The 22415-nt window shown below is 56.8% G+C and overlaps 1 protein-coding gene across 1 annotated transcript; it reads left to right on the top strand.

The window, feature by feature from the left end:
* The first annotated feature begins 429 nt into the window (after positions 1 to 429).
* Positions 430 to 21470, top strand: SHC2 (SHC adaptor protein 2). The gene is made up of 13 exons (XM_084795547.1): positions 430 to 986; positions 8433 to 8503; positions 10014 to 10074; positions 10199 to 10318; positions 12110 to 12163; positions 12288 to 12339; positions 12427 to 12553; positions 12948 to 13110; positions 13211 to 13274; positions 15376 to 15540; positions 16960 to 17270; positions 19393 to 19526; positions 20449 to 21470. The coding sequence occupies exons 1-12, from the start codon at positions 585 to 587 to the stop codon at positions 19519 to 19521; spliced, it is 1719 nt and encodes a 572-aa protein (XP_084651673.1). The 5' UTR covers positions 430 to 584; the 3' UTR covers positions 19522 to 19526; positions 20449 to 21470.
* Positions 21471 to 22415: the final 945 nt, after the last annotated feature.

The raw sequence follows: 22415 nt of genomic DNA, 5'->3' as shown, positions 1-22415 counted from the left end.
GCCCTATTTTAGACCTTATTGAGAAGTAAAGTTGGGCAGGATATGAGCGCAACAGTGTTGAGGCGCCTCTATCACCTCAGATCTCAATTCCCCTATAGTAGTGCCTTATCCCTACCCTAGGCCTCAGTTTCCCCACTGAGCTACTGCCCTGCTCCTGCCTCAGTTTCTGTATTCAGTAAAGCAAACATTGTCCAGATGGAACAGTGGCTTGGGGGTGCGGGTGGACTTAGAGGCCGGAGAACGCTGGCTCGTCATGCCTCTAAAAAGCCAAGACTCAGTTTCCCAATTTAGATGTAAAGAAGGTCAGAAAGTTGCTGGAGCAGTGGTGAAGGGGAACTTCGGGGTTGGAGGATCGTCCCCCGCCCCTCGTCTGCGACCCTTGGCCTCAGTTTCCCCACATGTCATAGTCTGACAGGACAGGCCCTCCGGGAGCCCTGGAGGCTGCGGCGCCGCCAGCGGAGGGCCAGGGTCCCTGGAGCGCAGCCCCCCGCGGCTGCGCGCTGCGCGCACGGTGACATCACCCGGCGGGGAGGAGCGCGGGGCTCGGCGCCAGGCTCAGCCGGGGCTCCTCGGTGGCCGCGGCCATGACGCAGGGTCCGGGTGGCCGCGCGGCCCCCGAGCCCGAGGCGCCCACCACCTTCTGCGCGCTGCTGCCGCGCATGCCGCAGTGGAAGTTCGCGGCGCCAGGTGGCTTCCTGGGCCGCAGTCCGGCGGCGGCGCGCGCGGCGGGGGCCCCAGAGGCACAGCCCGAGCCGGGGGTCCCCGCGCTGGCCGCCGTGCTGGGAGCCTGCGAACCGAGCTGCGCCGCGCCCTGTCCGCTGCCGGCGCTCGGCCGCTGCCGGGGCTCCGGAACGCGGGGCGCGCGGGGGACTCCAGACGTCGCCGACGAGTGGGCGCGCAAGGGCGGCTTCATCCACAAGCCGGCGCACGGCTGGCTGCACCCAGACGCCAGGGTCCTGGGGCCCGGGGTCTCCTACATTGTACGGGTGAGTGCACCCAGCCTCCTTCCCGACGCGCCGGGGTCGGGGACACCCTCAGTTTGGTCTCCAGGACCCAGAGAGCCAAGTGAGCTGTCCCACCCACCACCCAGGAACCCCGTTTCCAGTGCGCGCGCGCTTAGCGGCCGCCCCCACCCGCAGGCGCTGGGGTCCGGGTTCCCACGGCGTCACGTGGGGAGGGGCGGGGAGGGCGCAGGTGGAGAGGGGACATACGCATGCGCAGGCTAGTCATTCCCCCCCCCCCCCATCCCCGCTTGCTGTTGGGTGGGAGAGTCCACAAGGTGAGGACCAGGAAGCCGAGGAACCTCCCCACCCCCACCCCCACCCCCACCCCGGTCCTCGGAGCCTCCGAGAAAACAACTTTGCAGCGCTGTTGTGGGGACCCGTAAAAGGCCTTGGATGAGGCTGGGGGCGGGGGGGGGGCCGGGGAACCCAAGCCCAGAGTTCCAGAGTCCACAGCAGAGACGATGAAGCGGAAGGGGCCTGGCAATGTTCCTTTTACTTTGGCAGGGCTTGAAGGGGATGGGGATTTGGCGGGAGGATTTCGATCTCCGGCTGCGGGGCCGTCGTCCAGTTTCATCAGCCTCCTCAAATATTGGGACGTTAGACGTGTGCCACTCCTGGCCCTTTAGTCTCTGTTTTGTTTTCGAAACAGGGTCTTTTGTAGCTCGGGCTGGCCTCGAAGTCACAAGGTAGCCGAGGGCATGACCTTGAATTCCCGATCCCACTGCCTCCACTTGGCAAGTGCTGGGGGTGACAGTCAAGCACCCCCACACCCTGCCTCTATATGTAACACCGGCGGCGGTGGAGGTCTGTATCCACTGAGCGCCAGCCCCAGCTCCCACCCAGGGTTTTATTCCAAGAGGTGAGACGTGGGGGATGGTCTCCCACGTGTCTACCTGTCACCGGGGACGTTTTGTCTTCTCACCCCCAAACGTCTACCCCTGCGCACGCGCAGTTTGATCAGTCACTTGATCACACAAGCTGGTGTGCAATGCTCAGTTTGGGCACCCTTAGTCGTCTGGTCGTGCTCGCCACAGTTTATGATAAGCGATCCCGGAATGCTGCTTGTTGGATGTCCTGGGACCAGGATGTTGAGAGGGTGTTTGCATCTTTCAGTGTGTCCTTGTTTGCTCCTCCACGCTTCACCACGTCACTCCCCCTTCCCTGGGCTGGCACGGAGTCCTCCAGTGTGCTTTGCCTTAGGGAATCTATAAGTGGGACCTCATTTCGAAGTGAGGTCAGTGGGTCATACCTGTAGTCCCAGCATTCAGGAGGCTGGAGCAGGGAGGATCGTCAACAGTTTAGGCCAGCCTGGGCTACATGGCAAGTTCCACATCTGCATATAAGCAACCAAACGCACAAAAAAGACAAAAATAAACAACAACGACAACGAAAAGAAAGTAGGTTTGTTGTAGGTGTAATGACCTTAGGTGACATTGTACTGGAGCAGGGTGGGCCCTCCTGTGATGACTGAGACATGAAAGCCAAGTCAAGATGACAAGTGGGGCCAGGTGTAGTGGCACACAATTGTCATCCTAGCCCTTGGGAGGTGGAGACAGGGGGAGAAGGAATTCAAGGTTATCCTTGGCTAAACGTGAGCTTGAGGCTAGCCTGGGCTATGTGAGACCCCGTCCCAAGGCAAATGAGAACAGCTAAGGGAAAGAGGTATAGAGACGGGGGGGGGGGGGGGGGGGAAAGCCACAAGCCAAGGGCCGCAGGAGAGCCCCCAGATGCTGGAAGAGAAAGGGGGACCCTCTGTGGGAGAGTGCTGTCTGCACAGATCGCCCCTCAGGAGGGATGTTAAGGAGCTCCGTTGGGCTCTGTCTGTCTGTGGTACATTGTTGCAGAAGCAGCCGGGATAACTGATAACCCCGCCTCCTGCCCTGCAGCCTGACACTGAGTCCTTCCCGGGACTTGCCTGGGATGTTGCCCCTGGTCCCTGCAGTGCCCTGTTAGCAGCCCCCCTCCCCTCTACCAGCTTCTCAGCCTGTGCACATGCAGGATCTGTGTCCCCCCCCCCCCCCCGACCCCTGTGGACGGTGCTCTCGTTCTGGGCCTGGCTTACATGTCCTTTCTCCTGTGTCCTGACGGTTTGATATTTAACTGGGCTCTGGTGTCACCCTGTGTGGGAGAGCACCCCACTGGTGCTGCAGTAAGCACACCCAGTCCCTCTGGATCAATCCCCATCCTGTTTGGTGGATACACGTTGAGATTTCAGAACCTGCCATTGTTGCAGCTCCAGATGTTGGGGTGTGAGCAGTGTGGTGCCTGGACCCCCCACTGTGGAGCGCTGACCTTGTGGAGGACACGGGAAGCTTCTGGTTCCCGCCTGCTGAGGCTTTGGTTGCAGTGGGAGTGATGGAGCCCTGACGGAGCAGGGCTGGTGAAACAGTGGGGCATCGGTGGGAGCCGGAGCTGCTCCAATCACAGCGCCTTGCAAGATGTCTCTCAAGCAGTGAGACTCGGAATTGTGGAAACCCCTGGGAGAAAAGAGCATAGGAGACATTTCTGGCCGGACATAGCCAGTGCAAAGGCCCTGTGGCGGGGAGCAAATCTGGAATTTTCCAGTAATAGCGGAAGGCCTACGCTGGATACAATGGAGTTTGGAGTTTCCATAGGATCTTTTCAGGTCCATTGTCAGGGCAGCATCATGGGGCTCAAGGGGGCCCTGGGATGTGTGAGGAGAGCTGACAGTGTCTTGGGCCTGGGTGACAGGAGGTTATCAGAATGTTATCTGTGCTAGAAATGGATGGAGCAGCTGAGCCACCTGCCTGCTCCCAAGCCTGAGCTTTAATGACATCCTCCCATGTGGGGAGCCGGGCTGGCCTCCTGCCTGACCATAGGGAAGGTCCAAGCAAGGAGCGAACGGCACGGGCAATGACTGCAAGGGTCAGTGTGAGCGGGCCTTTCTCCCTTGAGAGAGGATTGCACTATCCTTACTTACAGATGGGGAAACTGAGGCACACAGGCTCGGGACTGAGGTTGCTTTGTCAGTGTTGGCGAGCCCTGGAGCAGAGGCTGCCCATCCCATGCTCTCTCAAGTCGCTGTGGCCAGTACACCAATGACGCGCACATTGGGTCCTTTTGTCCACAAGCCCAGGCCAGAGGGACCTTGCAGATGAGCTCAGGCTAAGCCCTTGCTACTTAGGTTTATCTGGGGGTGGGTGGGTGGGTATTTGGCTAGTGCCACCACACCAGGAGGTTTTTTTGAGCGCAGAAGCCCAGTAAACCAGATCATCTGAGGCTTTCCCAGAAGTGCGGATGCCATCGTATGTCACTGCCAGCCTGGCTTAGTCATTCAAACCTGGTGGAGCGTGTCAGGAGACAGAGACCCTCAGTGGGTGGCTTGACCTGGCTACTCAACAGCTTCGTCACGCATCTGCGTTGCGGGTGTTTGTACTGGGGTGAGCGGTGTCCCTCCAAATTCACTCCCACCTGGCACTCCAGAATGCAGCCACACTTGGGCCCAGTGTCTCAGCAGTTGAGGTCAGTGGAGACAGGCTTGGAAGGCTACGCCCCAAGTTTAGTGACTGCTGTCCTTAGAAATACCACAGGAATAGCACAGGAATAGTGTAATCCCAGCACTCGGGAGGCAGAGGCAGGCGGATCGATGTGAGTTCGAGGCCAGCCTGGTCTACAAAGTGAGTCCAGGACAGCCAAGGCTAACACAGAGAAACACTGTCTCGGGAAAAAAACAAAAAACAAAACAAAAGAAAGAAAGAAAGAAAAGAAAAGAAATACCACAGGAAGACACTGGTCAGGAGGCCATGGCAGTTCAGGCAGAGTGAGCAGTGTGGCCGTGGAAATGCCTGGGAGAGGTAGGAGGGTCCTCTGCGGGCCTTCCTGAGGTGGCTCGGACCCCAGCAGGCCTGGGTCCTGGTCTCTGGCCTCTAGAATGTGGCTGGAAGTATGTCTGGTGTTCTAAGTCCTTCCCTGTGGGAATTGTCATACTGTCTCTGGAGACCTACTCTTTGTCCTCCGGGTCTCAGCTGTCCTCGGCTAGCACATCTGCTGCGGTGGCTGTGGTCCTGGAAAGAAGCCTCACTTCCTGTGGGCCATGTTTGTGGTGCTTTCCCTTACTGACCAGGCAGAGCAGGGCCACGTGGCCCCGGAACCACACCTACTGGGGCCCTTGCACGTCTGTGTCCTGAGGCATGGCAGCTGATGGTGACTGTGTGACGTGGTTGTTTGCTCTGTCCCCTGTAGCACAGCCCTCCTCCCCTCAGCGTGTGTGTGTGCGCGCATGTGTGTCCTGAGGCATGGCAGCTGATGGTGACTGTGCCGCGTGGTTGTTTGCTCTGTTCCCTGTAGCACAGCCCTCTTTCCCCCTCAGTGTGCGTGTTGTGTACATGCATATATGTGCAAATGTATACTTACTGGGGCTGGTAGCGCATCAATTGGGCAAGCCCAGCCAGCAAGTCCAAGGAATGCTCCGGTCTCTGCAACTCCAACAGTGGGGTTATAAGTGGGCCCCATTTTTTATGTGGGTGCTGGGGGTTCAAACTCAGGTCCTTGTACTTGCATGGCAACGACTTTACCTTCTGAGCCATCAGGTCCCTAGGCCCTGTTAGGAGATCGTGAGACATCGTCAAGCTGCAGCTGCAGTGGTACCCAGTTCTTCGGGAAGACCTTCCCAGGCCTCTGCCGCCCTCTTTGTCGGAGGCTCCTCACCTGTCTCCTGCCGTTCACGGTGGAGAGACTCCTTTCAAACTCTGGTGAGCAGAGTTGTGGCCCGCAGCCCCCACACCCGGGACAGTGTCATTGACAGAGGCAGGGGCTAGGAACGAGGGATGTGGCAGCAGCCAGGCTACCCACCCCTGGTTTTTGGTATTTCAAGACGTGGTTTACTCTGTGTAGCCCTGGCTGTCCTGGAACTCGTTCTGTAGACTAGGCTAGCCTCGAACTCACAGAGATCCGCCTGCCTCTGCCTCCGGACTGCTGGGATTACAGGTGTGAGCCACCACTGCCAGGCTGCTACTGAGCTCTTTCAAAGCCGGGAACCTGGCTGGTGCTTAATAATGAGCCATGTGTGAGACGTGACAGAGCCCACACTGGTCTGTTCATCTGTTACCTTCTCTATCCATGAAGTGACAAGCTCTCCATCAGCGTCACCTACCCACCCGCCCAGTCAGCCATCCATCCTATAGGTGGGGCACTCAGCTCACTTGTGTCTGTACCGCCCCCATACCTGTTCCATCCATGGTAAATGAACCCCCTGCCACCCTGACGGCAGAGTTCTGCTGCTTTGCCCCCCCCCCCCCCCGCCCCAGCCTTCATCCTCTTGTTTCTTCGAGTTACTCTCTGCTCCCCCTTCTGCCGTGCCACCGCTGCTCCACTCAGCTCCTGGCCTTGCACCCCGAACACTCACATCACCTTAGTTAACTGCCAGGGAGGCATCCAAGGTCCCTGCGCGCTCCCGAGACCCTGCCCCCTTTGCTGATACCATCTCGGCAAAGTCATCACGTGGTCTGCGAGGGATGGTGTGTTGTCAGCGGCGTCCTGGCCCTCTGCCTGGAGGCACCCCCTGACTGCTGAGCCCACGTTCCTGCCAGTGCCAGCCGTGTGTGAGCATGCCCCACGTGGTCCTCCTGCACGTCGAGTCAGACCAACTCTCTCCTGACGACTCCCTCATCCCATATGTCACCCGGCAGCATTTGGACATCATTTCATATAAATTCATAAAAATAACTCGTCTCTTTACAGCTGCGGGCCACTCTCTCCCACGGACCGTGTTTGGTCAGCAGCTGCTGAGATGTAACCGTCCAGAGAGAGCACCGGCAGATCTTAGTGTCCACGTGTCCCACACGTGGGCATCTACTTGAGCTGCAAAGCTATTTATTTGCTTTTAGTGAATTCAGCGGTCACCGAGGACCCTGTCCCTGAGTCGGCTCATGCTTGCCGGGAGTAGGGGGTCCTGTTCCGGCACCACAGAGCCGCTACTCCTTAGGAGAAACCGAGACGGTGGCTGAGGGAGGAAGGCAGAGTGCTGTGCTGGGTGCTGTGGTGGGAGGGGGCGCCTCAGCAGGGTGCCTCTTCCCACCTGTGGGATACCTCCTAACGTGGCACGGGGCTGATGGGCTGTGGAGTAAAATTCTAGAAATGGAGTTATGGGGTGAAAACATATACGCAATGATTTTTTTTTTAATTGAGAGCTGGTCACGGTGGCACATGGCACTTTGAAGGCAGAGGCCAGACGATCAAGAGGAGAATGCCATCCCTGGCTGTATAGTGCGGGCGAGGCCAGCCAGGGCTACGCCACTCCCTGTCTGCCAACAACCTAAGTCTATAAATAACAAACGTACACAGTAAGCTGCGCGTGGTGGCGTATACATTGTCCCCGCAGTGGGGGATGGGGAAGCGGCAGCATCTCTCAAGCCCAGGAAGTCTGGGGTCAAGCCTCTGCAACACGCAGGACGCCAGAGTAAATTAATGAGAGGAACACAAAGCAGCGACAGGCCGGGGAGAGGCCTTGGCCAACAGAAGCCCTTCCCACTCTTGCGGAGGGACCTGTCTGCACTTGGTTCCCAGCACCCACAGCTGCCACAGCCTCCCAACTTCCTGTAACTCTAGCTCCAGGGCGTCTGGTGCCCGGAAGCCTCCTGTGCGCGTTCCCACACCTGCAGCCTGTGGATGGCTGCGCCGTGACCCTCCCGCTGCCAAGATGGTGTTGGAAGGAGATGGGCAGTTGTGTCTGGTCGCTTCCTCTTCTAGCTAGACTCCTCCCTTCTGTCCTGAGTGCTAGGATGCCTGGTGTGCACCGCCCCCATGCCGGCTTCCCTTCCAGCTTGGAAGCTAGGTGGTGGGGGTCCTGAAGGTTCCGCTCTGCTCTTCCCTCTGTGTGCCTCTGACTGTGTGTCCCTTTCCCTGGAGATGCTCGCCTAGTCTACCAGGGTCTCTGTACCCCTAGTTGGCCTCAGGCTCTGTATATAGTCAAAAATGATGACCTTCGCCTCTTGATTCTGCCCTGCTTCCTCCATCCCAGTGCTCAGATGGCCACGCTGAATTTATGGGATGCAGCCCAGGGTCTGACACATGTCAGGCGAGTGTTCTGCTAACTGAGCTAACTCTGCCCTGTGAGGTTTCTGTGGAAGGCGGGTGGCTGATGTTTGCGTCTTTGCCAGCCAGATGGTCCCCGTCTGCACTGTCTGCCAACCATGTGGGTGATGGCTGGGCTCGGAACGTGCATGCCACCAGCCAGCATCAGAGCCTGGGCATTGGAATTGAGTCTCGGGATTGGGGCTGGGTGGGTGGGGCTCAAGGCTGGGTAGGGGAGGGCACATCTAGGACCTCAGGCCCGAAGGTCCCTGGGGCAGTGGCTGTAGCTGTCAGAGGGAGAAGAGCCCTGGCTGCCTGGAGAGGAAATAGATTGTGTGCAGGGAGCCAGCTCTTGGGCTGGACTGTGCCTGCTGATGGACCACACTCTCTTCCCAGTACATGGGCTGCATCGAGGTGCTCCGATCCATGCGTTCCCTGGATTTCAACACCCGGACGCAGGTGACGAGGTGAGGCCTGGGGATGGCGCTGGGAGGCCAGGTCTCAGTTGGCCTGTCCGGCATGGGGCCTCTTGAGGGTGGCATGGTGGGCTGGAGCTGCTGGTGGGTGGCCTGGGCTCAGCATGGGCCCTACTTCAAGTCTGTGTCGCAGCTCTCGCTGATTTATTGGGCATGGCTGTGACGGACCCGCCCCAGACTCGGTTTCCCTTCAGCCTGCCCTACAGGGCGGCATGATTTCAGGGAGGGTGAGGGGAAAGGCTTCATTTGTCCCATTTGCTGTGGACTAGAAACCAGGACACGAAGCCAGGTGTGTTGGCTCATGCCTAGAATCCCAGCACTTGGGAGACAGAGGCAGGAGGTTTGCCATGACCAGGCTAGCCTAGGCTAAACAACGAGACTGCTCCTGTGAACTGCAGTTCTTTGCTTTAACATATTTCTGCATAGTGTTTCATAGCCACCCAACCTGTCTACTTCCAGAACATTCCAACACCCTAAAAGGAAGCCCCGTTCTCATGAGCGGTTATCCATCCTCCAGCCCACCCAACACCTATAAATCCACATCCCATCTGTGGGTGTTCCTAGGCATGGAGTCCCACACTGTGGACTTTTGTCTCCGTCTTACTCACTCTTTGTGCCGCTGTGATAAACCCTGACAGAAGCAATTCAGGGAGACAGGCTTTATTCAGCTCATTCAGTGTGTCATAGGGAAGGCACAACGGCAGAAGCTCGAGGAATCTGCTCATGATAAGGGCATAATAAATAATAACGTTAAATATGCTTGAGGGATCACATTCATAATAATGAGCAGAGAGAGAGAGAGATGAGTTAATGAATGCATGTGTGTGCTGGGTTTGCTTTGTCCAGTCTTTTTTTTTTTTCGGTCTCTCTGTGTAGCCCTGGCTGTCCTGAACTCGATTTGTAGACCAGGCTGGCCTTGAACTCACAGAGATCTGCCTACCTCTGCCTCCCAAGTACTGGGATTAAAGGCATGCACCCCCATGCCCGGCTGCTTTGTCCACTCTTACACAGTCCAGGATCCCCTGCTTAGGGGATGGTGCCACCCACAGTGGACAGACCTCCCTATCTCAACACATCAACTAGATTTTGTCAAGTTGACAATTATCACTGGCCACAGTGTCTCACTGAGAACAGTGTCCTCACAGCCTGTTAATGCTGTGGTGTATGCCAGACCCTTGCTCCTAGTCAGGGCAACGTAAATTCCCAGTGGGTAGATGGACTCTGTTGCATGTCCACTCACCCATGCTGGACCCCGGGTGTTCAGGACTCTATTTCCTTCCCCTAAGGCCTGAGTCCTATCTCTGCCCTAGCCCTTTACATCATCCCGGACCTCCTGAAGCCTAGGCTGGCCTCTAACTTGCTATGTATCTCAGGCTAGCTTTGAACTCATGACCTTCCTGCCTCTGCCTCCCGACCAAAGGGGTAATCAAGCCTAGCATCCCACAGCTTTCCTCTGAGCCCTCACCCTGCTGTTCCTAAGTAGGGTGTCATTCTTCCACAGGGAAGCCATCAACCGGCTCCATGAGGCCGTGCCAGGTGTCCGCGGTTCCTGGAAGAGGAAGGTGGGTGCGGCCTGTGGCCTGCAGAGCTGGTGTGTGCCTTGGGAGGCTGAAGGGAGCACTGTGGCCACCCAGAGCCCTTCTGGTCCCAGGCATCTGACGCAGGCGGCTCACTGTACCCTCCCAGGCCCCCAACAAAGCGCTGGCCTCCATCTTGGGGAAAAGCAACCTGCGCTTCGCCGGCATGAACATCTCAGTCAACATCTCCGTGGATGGCCTCAACCTATCTGTTCCCGCCACTCGCCAGGTGGGAGCCGCTGCCCTCCACCCTGCACACCACCCTGCAGTAGCTCTGGAACCTTCACCCACAACCCCACCTTTGTCCATCCCACAACCCTGCTACCTTCGACCCTGCCCACACCCTGATGGCTCCACCCACTGCCCCACCCACTGCCCCACCCACAGCCTCACCCACAGCACGGCAACATCCTTCGTAGTTGAATACTAAGGAGACAGGGTTTCTCTGTGTAGCCCTGGCTGTCCTGGAACTCAACTCTATAGGACAGGCTGGGCTCGAATTTAAGAGACTTGCCTGCCTCTGCCTCCGAGTGCTGTGATTAAAGGCGTGCGCCACCACTGCCCGGCCCAGTCCTACGCTTTGGTCCCTCCGTCCAGTTCCATCCACAGCTCCGCCCTCAACATTGTGGCCTGGATGGACCCTCAGCCCCACCCACTAGGGAACCAACCCCTGGGCCTTGCGCTTAGCTGCACCTATCCATAAACCCTTCACCCCAACCTAAAGCCCTCAGCCACACCCACCAGGCTGGCCTCTTCTCTAATCTGCAGAACCATTACAATGTCCAGAAATAGCTGATGCCCACTGAGGTGGAGCCAGGGCGTGGGGGTTATTACACAGGGCATTGCCACCACGAGGGCGGTTCTGAGGGATACCTGGGCTGGAGTGGGTGGCAGTCAGCGGCTGTTCTCAGCACGCTGCACTGGTTGCCCAAGGGGAACATCTCCTCCGGGAAAGGGAAGCATGGGACGGGGAAGGGGGCGAGTTTGGGGTCTGTCCCTAGAGTAGTGACAGTGGCGTTGTAGTCTCTGCTGGCAAGAGGGGCCATGGCCAGGTCTCACGGGGAAGGCACTGCAATAAGGACAGATCTGAGAGGCAGAGTGGGCAGGTCCTGCTGAGGGGAGCAGACAGCTCATCTGCCTCAGGAAGACCTTGACCCCAACCACAGCCCTTACCCCAACTCTACCCACCCAAACCCCAAGCCCAGCTCTTAATTCTGGTTACCCTAACTCTTAACTCCAACCTCCACCTCAACCCCACTTCTTTGGAGGCAAAGTCTCACCACGCAGCCCTGTCTGGCCTGGAACTTAGAGAGATCCCTTTGCGTCTGCTGGGATTAAAGGTGTGAGTCATCACGGTTGGCTTTAACCCGGCTTCTAACACTAACCCCACTTTCAGTCAACCTTAACTCTAACCTTAACCTGAGACAGGCCTGGTCTCTCAACTGTGGGCACAAATCCTCACGTGGCCCTGACTGGCCTGGGATTCAGGGAAGTCTAAGCTGGAATTGCATCAGCTAGCAAGGTGGGTGCAAGCTGTGGCTGTAAACAGTGGCCCCAACCGTAGTCCTGCAGTGAGGGGTCCTTCTACCCACACGTCTCTGACTCTCCTGGGGGTGCTGACATGGGCACATGTTGTGGCGGGCGCAGGGGCGTGAGTAGAGCAACACGTGGCGTCTCACGTCAGATGTGAGACAAGACTATAAGTGCACATCAGAGGTGTGTGTGTGTGTGCGTGTGTGTTGCCATGTCTACCCTTAGGTGGGTACAGTCATGTGACCCCCAACACCTGGCCTTCCTGTCCTTTTCTTAGGCCTTGTCCAGTTCTCATGGGGCCTCAATAACCAGGAAGGACTCTCAGACCTTAGCTATGTTAGACAGACAACAGTCAGAGAGAGAGAGAGAGGGCTACAGCTCCCTCCCCATGTCCTGTGCCACGGCCACCTCTCCTGGGGCTGTGGTTCACCTGCCAGAGCTATCAGTGACCACACGTGACCCACGCCTGCCTTCCCTGTCCTCACAGATCATCGCCAACCATCATATGCAGTCTATTTCCTTCGCTTCAGGTGGTGACACGGTAAGACAGGGATGGGTGGACTTCTGTGCCCTGTGTCCCTGCAGCCTTCCCGGACTCAACCGGCTGGTCCCTCTGCCCGTCTGGGCAACTGAACCCTATTAACTTCTTCCACCCGTCTCCCCAGGACATGACTGACTACGTGGCCTATGTGGCCAAGGACCCCATCAACCAGAGAGGTGAGCTGAGTGGGATCTCCGGGCCCTGGGCCTGGAGCAGGGCTGTGTTGGAGGGTCTCAGGCACTCTGTCACTGTCGCCTCCCCAGCCTGCCACATCTTGGAATGCTGTGAGGGTCTTGCCCAGAATGTCATCAGCACTGTAGGCCAAGCCTTCGAGCTGCGCTTCAAGCAATACCTGCACAGTCCCCCCAAGGCCGCTGTGCCTCCCGAAAGGTAAAGAGACCATAGGTTCCGTGGGCCAGCCTGCTAGCTTGACGCCCCCAGAGGCAGGCTGCCTCTGCTGTCTTTTACCCAGAGTCCCTTGTGTGGCTCGGTCTCTGTCTATCTCATCTAGACGGAGGGCTGGCAGGTGGCAGCCCCGATGTTGCTCTTGTAGGATGAACCTCGCCCCCCTCTGACCGCAGATGAGGGTGGGATGTCTCACATCTGGAGTGCTGCCTGCTGCTTTCTTACATTGGGTCTAGTACAGCTGTGAGGGTTTGTGCCAGTCTTCTGGCCAGGGCACCCCCTCCCATGTCATAGGCAGGTTACTGACACCAGTGTCACCTGAGGTTGGGAAGGGACGGCCAAGCGCCCTTACCTAGATTCCCTTGCTCTGTGTCCCCAGGGTGACTGGGCTGGAGGAGTCGGCCTGGGGTGATGACGACGCTGCTGACCACAATTACTACAACAGCATTCCAGGGAAGGAACCACCCCTGGGCGGGCTGGTGGACTCCAGACTGGCTGTCACACAGCCCTGTGCCCTGGCGACACTCGGGGGCCTCGGGCAGGTCAGCCTCCACTATCCTGCGTGGCCGGAAGGGGTGTGGCACTGTCATGGGGTGGGGAGTGGGTCAGGAGCGTACCAGGGTCATCACACCTGTCTTGCAGGGGATGTCACCGGCACGGAGAGAGGCCCGTGGCTTGCCTTGGGACATGGGTCCCCCTGGAGCAGGTAGGTTGTGCTGGTCTCCAAGAGCCTGGCTCTCCCACATGTCCTGTTCCCAAGGAACCTTTCTGCATGCGCTTGTCCCATGTGGCCGTGTGCTTCTAGCCCTACCCTGCCTGTGCCACCTTCATTACCTCACATGATGAGGTCATTGCAGTTGGGGGCACCTTCAGCTTCTCACATATCCAGCAGGCGTTGCCCTCGTGCGAGACCGTGTCTGCCACCCTGCACCCTGACTGGGCAGGCATATTAGTGGCTAATGACTCTGGAGCTTTCCAGAATTCTCTGTGCACACTCTGCGAATGAACTACTTCCATTGTGTCTCCAGGTGGAGTGTACACATAGTTGACACCCTTGACTTTTCTCCAAGTGACAACCCTTTGTGGAGTCTTCCCACACCCGTATAATGCAGACCTCGGGTTTTTTCATGACTGTATAGTACTCCACCATATAAAAACAAAACAATGTGACTTCTCTCTGGTGTGAGGACTGTGCACACGCCCTCAGGTAGATGGAGCCCCTGGGAACTTGACAGAGAACCCCCGTGCCTTATGAAGCTTCCTGCCTCGGCCTGTGGCTTTGCCTTACTTCTCCCTCAGCACCCACTTTTTTTTTTTAAAAGATGTATTCACTATGTATACAGTGCTCTGCCTGCATGACAGAAGAAGGCATCAGATCACATTGTAGATGGTTGTGAGCCACTATGTGGTTGCTGGGAATTGAACTCAGGACCTCTGGAAGAGCAGACAGTGCTCTTAGCCTCTGAGCCATCTCTCCAGCCCTATGATTAAGCTCTTACTGTTCTTCTTTTACCGAGGCTAAGTGAGGTGTCTGGGCTCTGGGAGGGCAGAGCCGTGCTGTCTGCTGTGTTACTGTAGCTGAGGACTAGGCAGGCTCACACCCCCGCCCCCAGGAGGGCTTAGGACCTTCTGACCCTCATTCCTGCCTGGGGGGTTCCGAGAGGCACCTGGATCATCCCTGGGCTCTGAAAAATCTGCTCAGCTGAGCGCGGATGGGAGAAATGAAAGATAAAAGTCAGAGTGTTCATAAGGTCAGAATAACCCCCAGTGACGCCGAGGGGTGGGGCCGTGGGGACAGAGCATCCTGCTACCCCTGGGTGGGGTGGAGACATCGTGTAGGACCTGGCAGGGTGTGCACAGCTTTCGGGAAGCCGAGAGCCATTCCGGACATAAGTGCCCAGAAGAAGAGAGCACAAAGGTCCGAGTTCGATTCCTGTCACCAAACTAAAAGCAGAGAGAGGCGCTTCATGTCCGGAGTCTCAACACTGGGGAGGCAGAGACAGAGGGTCCCCTCGCTGTCCAATCATTCTAGCTTAATCAGAGCTTCTGGTTCAGTCAGGAACCTTGTCTCAAAAGAAGAAAATGGAGAGTGATTGAGGAAGACACCCCACGCGGACTGCCAACTTCCACTTGCATGTACCCACAAGGACACACACACACACACACACACACACACACACACACACACACACACACACACACACACGGAGGAGGCTACCAGTTTTGTGTTTTGTTTTGTTTTGTTGTTTTTTGAGACAGGCTTTCTCTGTGTAGCTCTGGCTGTCCTGGAACTCGCTCTGTAGACCAGGCTGGCCTCAAACTCACAGAGATCTGCCTGCCTCTGCCTCCCGGGGTGCTGGGATTATAGGCGTGCGCCACGACCGCTCAGAGAAGGCTACCAGTTTTAAAAATAGGAGCAGAGAGTGGTAACAGCCCAGCCATGCGGCAGGTCTGGCAGTAGCAGCATAGTGTATAAAAAGGTAGAATTATCAGAGCCATGGTGGCTAGTATTTAAAAGGAATGCCCCTCGTTGGAGCCTGGAGCCTACTCCGCCCCTGGCCAGAGAGCTGCCCTCTGCAGCATACCTGGGCTCTGGCTTAAACTTGCACATGTGGCCCGCCTCTCTTCCCAGCTGCAGCACTGTGTGGCTTTTTGTTCCTGGGAGAAGCCTCGGGTTGGCCCCCGTGGAGTGACACGGGCAACATCCCTGCCCAAGCCTACCTCCCTCTCGGTCTCACTGTCCCCCTTGCTCCCATCCCCAAGTCCTCTGGGTTTCTGCCTGACCTGCCACCCTCCAACCTTTCTAGCCCCGCCAGAGGACATCTACATGCAGGCAGATGCTCGAGGGCCACATGACTATGAGGAACACCTTTATGTCAACACGCAGAGCCTGGATGCTGTGGAGGCTGAGGACACCCCTGAGGCACCTCTACCGCTTGAGGACAGCCCCAAGAAGGACCTGTTTGACATGCGTGCGTGTCCCCTGTCCCCATCTGCCCTGGGTTTGCATGGGGGAGGTCCCTGGGAATCCAAAGTGTAGAGGGTCCCAGACTGTGAACCTCAGCTAGGAAAAGCTTCTTGTGCTTAAGCTACTCTGACAGGTGAGCCTGAGGCGCCTTCTCTGAGCAGCCTGGTCTCTGCCCCAGGGGGGAGAGAGAGGCCTGAACTTCCGTCAGCGAGGCCTGTCAGTCCCCACCTAGTTGCCTGGGAGATCTTGGGTTGTCTTAATCTATGCTCAGGTCTCATGTGAGTGTGGGAGAGCGGGTTCAGCTTTTCCCTCTGGGAACCCCAGCCTGGAGGGCAGGTCACTCACTAAAGAACCTCATCCTGAGGAGGGAGAACTGCTGTGGAGGTGGAGCCTCCCCCCAGGATGACTCACCCAGGCTAATCTGTCCTCCCAGAAGGCTTTGTAACACTCCCCGTATTCTCATGTCAGTCCCACCGCCTTCCCTGGGCACTGTGGGGTGCTGACTCTCCCAGGACCTCCCAGATGCCTAGAACTTTCTTCCTCCAGATCTTTGCCAAGTCGATCTCTTCTCACCATTGTTTCTTTGGTGTATGTGTGTGAGCATGTGGGGGCCAGATGGCAGCCTTGGCTGTTGTTGTTAAGCACTTTGTGGTTTGGACTCAGGCTCTTTCAGTGGCCTGGGATCTACCAATCAGGCTAGGCTGACTGCCCAGGGATCGTCCCGTCCCCACTAGGCTGGCTGCCCAGGGATCTCCTGTCCCCACTTCCTCACAGTTGGAGTTATCAGGACACAGCGCTGTGCTAACTTTCTACATGGGTGCCAGGAACCAAACTTTGGGCCTGCTTGCTTGCGCTACAGGGACTTTACTGAGCCGTTTCCCCAGACCTCTGCCCTTGCATTCCATCTTATAAATTGCAACCGTGGCTTGAGGCAGCACCTGCTGAGTGCCTGCTGTGTGCTGTGGGCAGTGGCCGGAAGAGCATGGCCTCTTGGTTTCTAACAGTGGGAAGGCAGGAAGACAGAATTCTAGGCTATCCTTGGCAACTTTGTGAAGTCTTTTGAAAAGTAAAACAAGGGCTGGGGGTGTGGCTCAGGGGTAGAGCTCTTGCCTAGAATCCCCCAGTGGGGGGCTGGGGGCGTGGTCAGGGTGGAGCCCCGCCTAGAATCCCCTAGTGAGGGGGCTGGGGGCGTGGTCAGGGTGGAGCCCCGCCTAGAATCCCCCAGTGAGGGGGCTGGGGGCGCGGTCAGGGTGGAGCCTTGTCTAAAATACCCCAGTGAGGGACTCGGGGCGTGGTCAGGAGTGGAACTCCTGCCTGGAATGCCTCAGTGAGGGGCTGGAGTAGTAGATCTGGAGTGTGCCTATCTGGCAAGTCTGAGGGCCTGGGTTCTGTCCCAGCAATAGGAAAAAAAAATGACCCACAGGACCTTTCGAGGATGCCCTGAAGTTGCACGAGTGTTCAGTGGCATCAGGCATCACTGCAGCCCCACTGCCTTTGGAGGACCAATGGCCCAGCCCCCCTACCCGCAGGGCCCCCATTGCACCCACAGAGGAGCAACTGAGGCAGGAGCCCTGGTATCATGGACGCATGAGCCGTCGAGCTGCGGAGAAGATGCTTCGTGCCGATGGGGACTTCCTTGTGAGAGACAGCGTCACCAACCCTGGGCAGTATGTCCTCACAGGCATGCACGCCGGGCAGCCCAAGCACCTGCTGCTGGTGGATCCTGAGGGTGTGGTAAGCTGGCACGTGGGGAAGAAAGGAGGGCAGGGCCCTGGGCATCAGGGTTGGGGCCATTTTTTTAAAAAAGATAATGGACCCTCTACTATGGAAGAGGTGGCTCGTTTTCAGTTCCTTCAGAGAACCACAAAACGCTTTCCCCTTAGTAAGGAACGTGGAGGGCCTGGAGAGATAGCTCAGCGGTTAGCAGCACTGTCTGCTCTTCCAGAGGTCCTGACTTCAGTTCCAAACACCCACATGGTGGCTCACAGCCATCTATAATGGAATTTGATGCCCTCTTCTGACATGCAGATAGGGCACTCCTACACAAAAACAAACAAATACATAAATCTTTACAAAATGTTGAATCCAAGTGTCATGCCTGTCATCCCAGCACGTAGGAGGCTGAGGCAGGAGGATTGGTGTAAGTTTCAGGCCAGCCTGGAACTTCAGGGTGAGAACATTGTCTCAAAACGATAAAACATTTTAAAGGAATTTCTACTTTGTAAAGCATTTTGGGGTTCACAAAGCCACTTCCAACTCCCAGCCTCAGAGCTCCCACCCAGGGTGGGGTGCCTGCTCCCCACAATGCAGTGTGGCAGTTGGGATGTGCTTTTCTGGGTCTCTAAGTAAGTTATCGGGCCAGAGCCTTCCCAGAATCAGTTGCTCTCCTGCCTCCTCCCCTTTTTTCAAAGTCTCACTGTGTAGCTCTGGCTGCCCTGGAGCTGCCTCTAGATCATCAGACTGAGAGATCTGCCTGCCTCTGCCTTCTGAGTGCTGGGGTTGAGGGTATGTGCTACCACACCTGCCTCTGCTTATTTCCATCCTTTTAAGTGGATTTCTATTGCTATTTTATGCATTTGGGTGTGCCCTGTCTGTGTGTGGTACCCACAGAGGCCAGAAGAGGGTCCCAGAGGGAGTTACAGATGGTTTTGAAGGCCCTTGTGGGTGTTCAGAATGGAAGCCCTGTCCTCTTAACTCCTCTGCTCTGAGCTGCTGAGCCACCGCCCCAGCCCCTGTCTACTTATTTATCAGTTTTTCTAAACTGCCACGTGCCTCTGGAACAGCAGCGTGGCTCAACTTGGGTTTCCTCCTTCCTGTTCCTCTGGCACAGATGTTCGTCGTGCCATGAGAACCCCTAAATGCCTGCTTCCGAAACACTTGAGGCATCAGAAAGCCCTTCCGCTTCATGGGACCTGAGAGGCTTTTTCGAGGGTCCTGATGAGGAAGGATTGGGCCTTGGAGCCTTCTCAGCCACGGAAGCCAGTTATTTTACTATCTAGCTGGTCCCTCGTGTGATTTCAGGGGTGTCTTGGTTTCCTGGGGCTCTGAAGCACATGACCACCAATGATACAGCTAAAGAGAGGGCAGGGCTTGTCCTGAGGAGGAGGAGGCCTCTGTCCTAGGCCTTTTCTGGAGTCTGGGTGATTCTTGCTGTCTTTGGCTGTGGACACATCAGAACCATCTCTGTCTTTGTGTTTCTCCTGTGTTTGACTTCTTCCTTGTCTCGTGTGCTTTCACGTGGAAGCCAGGGCACTACTGTAGCTTCTACCTTTCTTTCTTTCTTTCTTTTTTTTTTTTTTGAGACAGGGTCTATTATGTAGCAGTGGTTGCCCTGGAACTTGTAGACTAAGTTAGCCTCTGCCTCCTGAATGCTGGGATTAAGGACACACACAACTCCATCTTATCTTTTGCGGTATGCTCTCTGTCTGGAGCTCAGCTTTAGCTAGACAGGCTGGTGAGCAAGCTCCAAGGGATCTGTCTGCCTCTTCCCTTTCAGTGTCGGGGTTACAGATGCACACAGCTTTCACGTGGGAGTTGGGGGGTCCAAACTCAGGTCCCCATGCTCACACGGCTGGCACTTTCCCGCAACTTCTTCCAAATTCAGCATTTCTGGTTTTTTATTGTTGTTTTTTGAGACAGATTCTAAGAAGCTGTCCTTAAGTTTGAAATCCTCCTGTCTCAGCCCCAGTCTCCCTCCCCCCCCTCCCCCAGCCCTGGGATGTGGGTGTGCCTTACCACACCCAGCCTATGGTTCTGTAGTCTTGGGGCTGGTTCTGGGGTGGAGTCCAGCAGGTAGGAGGTGGCCTGTGAGATGCGTTCGGGGATGGAGGATGGGTGCTGAGGTCTCTGCCTACAGGTGCGGACGAAAGATGTGTTGTTTGAGAGCATCAGCCACCTCATAGACTATCACCTGAAGAACGGGCTGCCCATTGTGGCTGCAGAGAGCGAGCTGCACCTGCGGGGAGTGGTTTCCCGGGAGCCATGAGCCAGGTGCGTAGTAACTGGCCACATCTGCCAGTCCGGAGTTTCTGTGTTTAAAGACAGAGCCACAGACATTAACTTCACTCACTGTCTTGTGAGCCCCCCCCCCCCGCAACAGCTGATTGCAGAACATTTTATCATCCCAAAGCAAGCCTAGCCCCTAGAAGGGGTCACCCTGTCCTTTAAGGGTTGGTGATTGAAGTTGCCTGACCCCACTGACTGCTTTGTGGTCAAGCTTCCTGTCTGGTGGAGGGTGGGCTTGGCCTTAGCCTTGGGCTGTTTGTTGGTGTTAAGGGGGATGGAGGGCTGACTGACAGCGAGGGAAAGGAGGTCTGGTGACCTCAGGGTCTCTGGGCAGAGCAGGAGGAGGGAGATGGCTTGGTTGGGGGGGGGTGGCAGGAGGCAGCAGCTGGATGTGGGGGCTGGGTTGAGGGGAAAAGTAGGGGGTGCTATGGAATTTTCCCAGCACTGCTGGCCAGGTCAAGCTGTTCTTTGTCCCCATGGCAACATCTCCTTCCTGTCCCCTTCTGGCCTCCTCCTCCTGCTTGGGGGCCAGAGCTGCAGGCAGAACTGCTCTGGTTTATATGGAGGATGTGGCCCCGTGAACCTCTCACATATCTGTACCCTGCTGGGCCAGCTCATGCCACCCAGACGAAGGTTCTGTTCTAGCCTCAGAGGAGTTTGTGAACATTCGGGTTTGCCGTGGTTCAGTGCACCTCTCATAGACTGTAGGGTTCTGAGGCAGGCACTGAGGCTGGCATCTTTGCTGCACTGCAAGATTAAAGTGTTGCCCTGGGGCACAACCCTGCAGCTTGGGAAACCCCAAGGCCCAGGTGGCTGAGTGCCCATGCCACCAAGGCCCTTTCTGTTCAGTGGGCACCGAGGTGGCTGTTGCCATGGTCACCCTGACATCACCTCTTTCTGCCCACAGGCGATAGTCCTCAGCTCATCTCCTACCCCCAGATGCCCTGGCCGTGGCCTCCAGGGCTCACTCAGCCTTTCTCTCAGAACCTGAAGCCACCAGAACCAGAATGACTACCGTCTCTCCTTCCGCATGAGCCTCAGGAAGCTGCCTTTTCCTGGCTGCGTGCTCGCTCGCTGGCTCAGCTAGGCCAGTGAGACCAGAGTCAGGGTCCAAGCCCCTGGTCCCGCCCCGAGCCCCAACCCTGAACTTGGATGAGGCTGTATAAACCAAAGACAGACCGAGTCGCCTTTAACAAAGACCAGGCCCCGCGCCTCCGGACACCAGACTGTGTCCATAGAGTGAAATGGACAGCTCTGTTGGTGGCAGGGTCACTTCCTGCCTTGGCTGGGCTCTGAGAACCCAGATGCACTGTTGCTTTTGTGAGGGGGAGGCGGGAGGATTAAGGTGCTTTTGGGTCTCAGATCCCTGATGGGGGAGCAGCCTTGGGGCTCACCTGGAACGGCAGGGCATCTGGGTGAGAAGAGGCAGAGGAACCTTGCTGAGGTGTGGCATCCACTCAGCACCTCCCAGCTGTCACCCACCTGGACCATCTACTGTAATTAAACCCGGCATTGAGCGTGAGGCTGCTGTGCCTGTGTGGACCTGCCAGGGGTTCCCCGGGCGGACACCTGAGTCTGAGGGGGAAGCTGGAAGGAATCCCAGAGGTGGGGCAGACTGTGGGCTAGGCAGGCCTGTGGGGTCTGAGCTCCGCACAGCACCCCACCCCCTGTGCCCCAACTCTGAACAAGGCTCTGGTTTGACTCCAAGATAAAGCAGGCCTCTCTCTGTTCCATGTTTCCCCGGCCCCTCTTGGGAACACTAGCTTACCTCCTCGAGGCCCCACCTAAATGAACGGCTTCTGCACACAGGGCCCCTGGGGAGGACTGGGCTCCTCTCTGTGGTTCCAGAGTACCTGCCAGGCAGGGCATGGGAGTAAAAGCTTCCATCGGCCCCAAACATGGGACACCATTAAAAGCAGTTACAAGTCACTTTGATACCCTCTTCTTCCAAACACAGAGAGGCTCAGAGCCCCATCCCCACCACCCAGCTTTCTACCCCCTGACCCATCCACCTCTTATCTATCCACACACTTTTCTTTCTACCCACCCATCATATGCCCATCCATCCATCCACCACCCATCCATCCATCCACCCATCCATCCATCCATCCACCACCCATCCATCCATCCACCCATCCATCCATCCATCCATCCACCCATCCACCCACCCATCCATCCATCCACCCACCCATCCATCCATCCACCCATCCACCCACCCATCCATCCATCCACCCATCCACCCATCCATCCATCCACCCATCCACCCACCCATCCACCCATCCATCCATCCACCCATCCACCCACCCATCCACCCATCCATCCATCCATCCATCCATCCATCCATCCATCCACCCATCCATCCATCCATCCACCCATCCATCCACCCATCCATCCATCCACCACCCATCCACCCACCCATCCACCCATCCATCCATCCATCCATCCATCCACCCATCCATCCATCCATCCATCCATCCACCCATCCATTCGCCCATCCATCATCCATCCATTCATCTACAAACTCTACTTTCAGCCCCACCCACCCCTTCCTCCTACTTCCTCATCTACCCATGTACCAGCTCATCCACTCTTCCCACTGTGGTCCTTGGAGCATGTCATCTACTAGGACTTTGGGTGGCAGCAGGGATACAGAACTACCCCAGACACTGATCAGCAAGTCACCACTGTATATTTTCTAGATAGATAACATCTGGGAGAAAGAAGAGTTCTGCAGTTGGGGGAGCCCAGGAAATCTGGAGGGCTTCCTTGTGGTATTGTCAGTGATCCCCAGGTGGAGGGGGCTAGAGTTCTGGGCAGAGTGAGAGCATGCACAGACACCCCTTGCCCAGGGACTGGTGGAGGACACGGGCCTGG

The sequence above is a fragment of the Acomys minous genome (assembly GCF_964271855.1).
Source record: "Acomys minous genome assembly, chromosome: 9".
In the NCBI taxonomy this organism is placed as follows: domain Eukaryota; kingdom Metazoa; phylum Chordata; class Mammalia; order Rodentia; family Muridae; genus Acomys; species Acomys minous.
The sequence above is the reverse complement of the archived record's forward strand: the minus strand, read 5'-3'. Positions and strand labels throughout refer to the sequence as shown.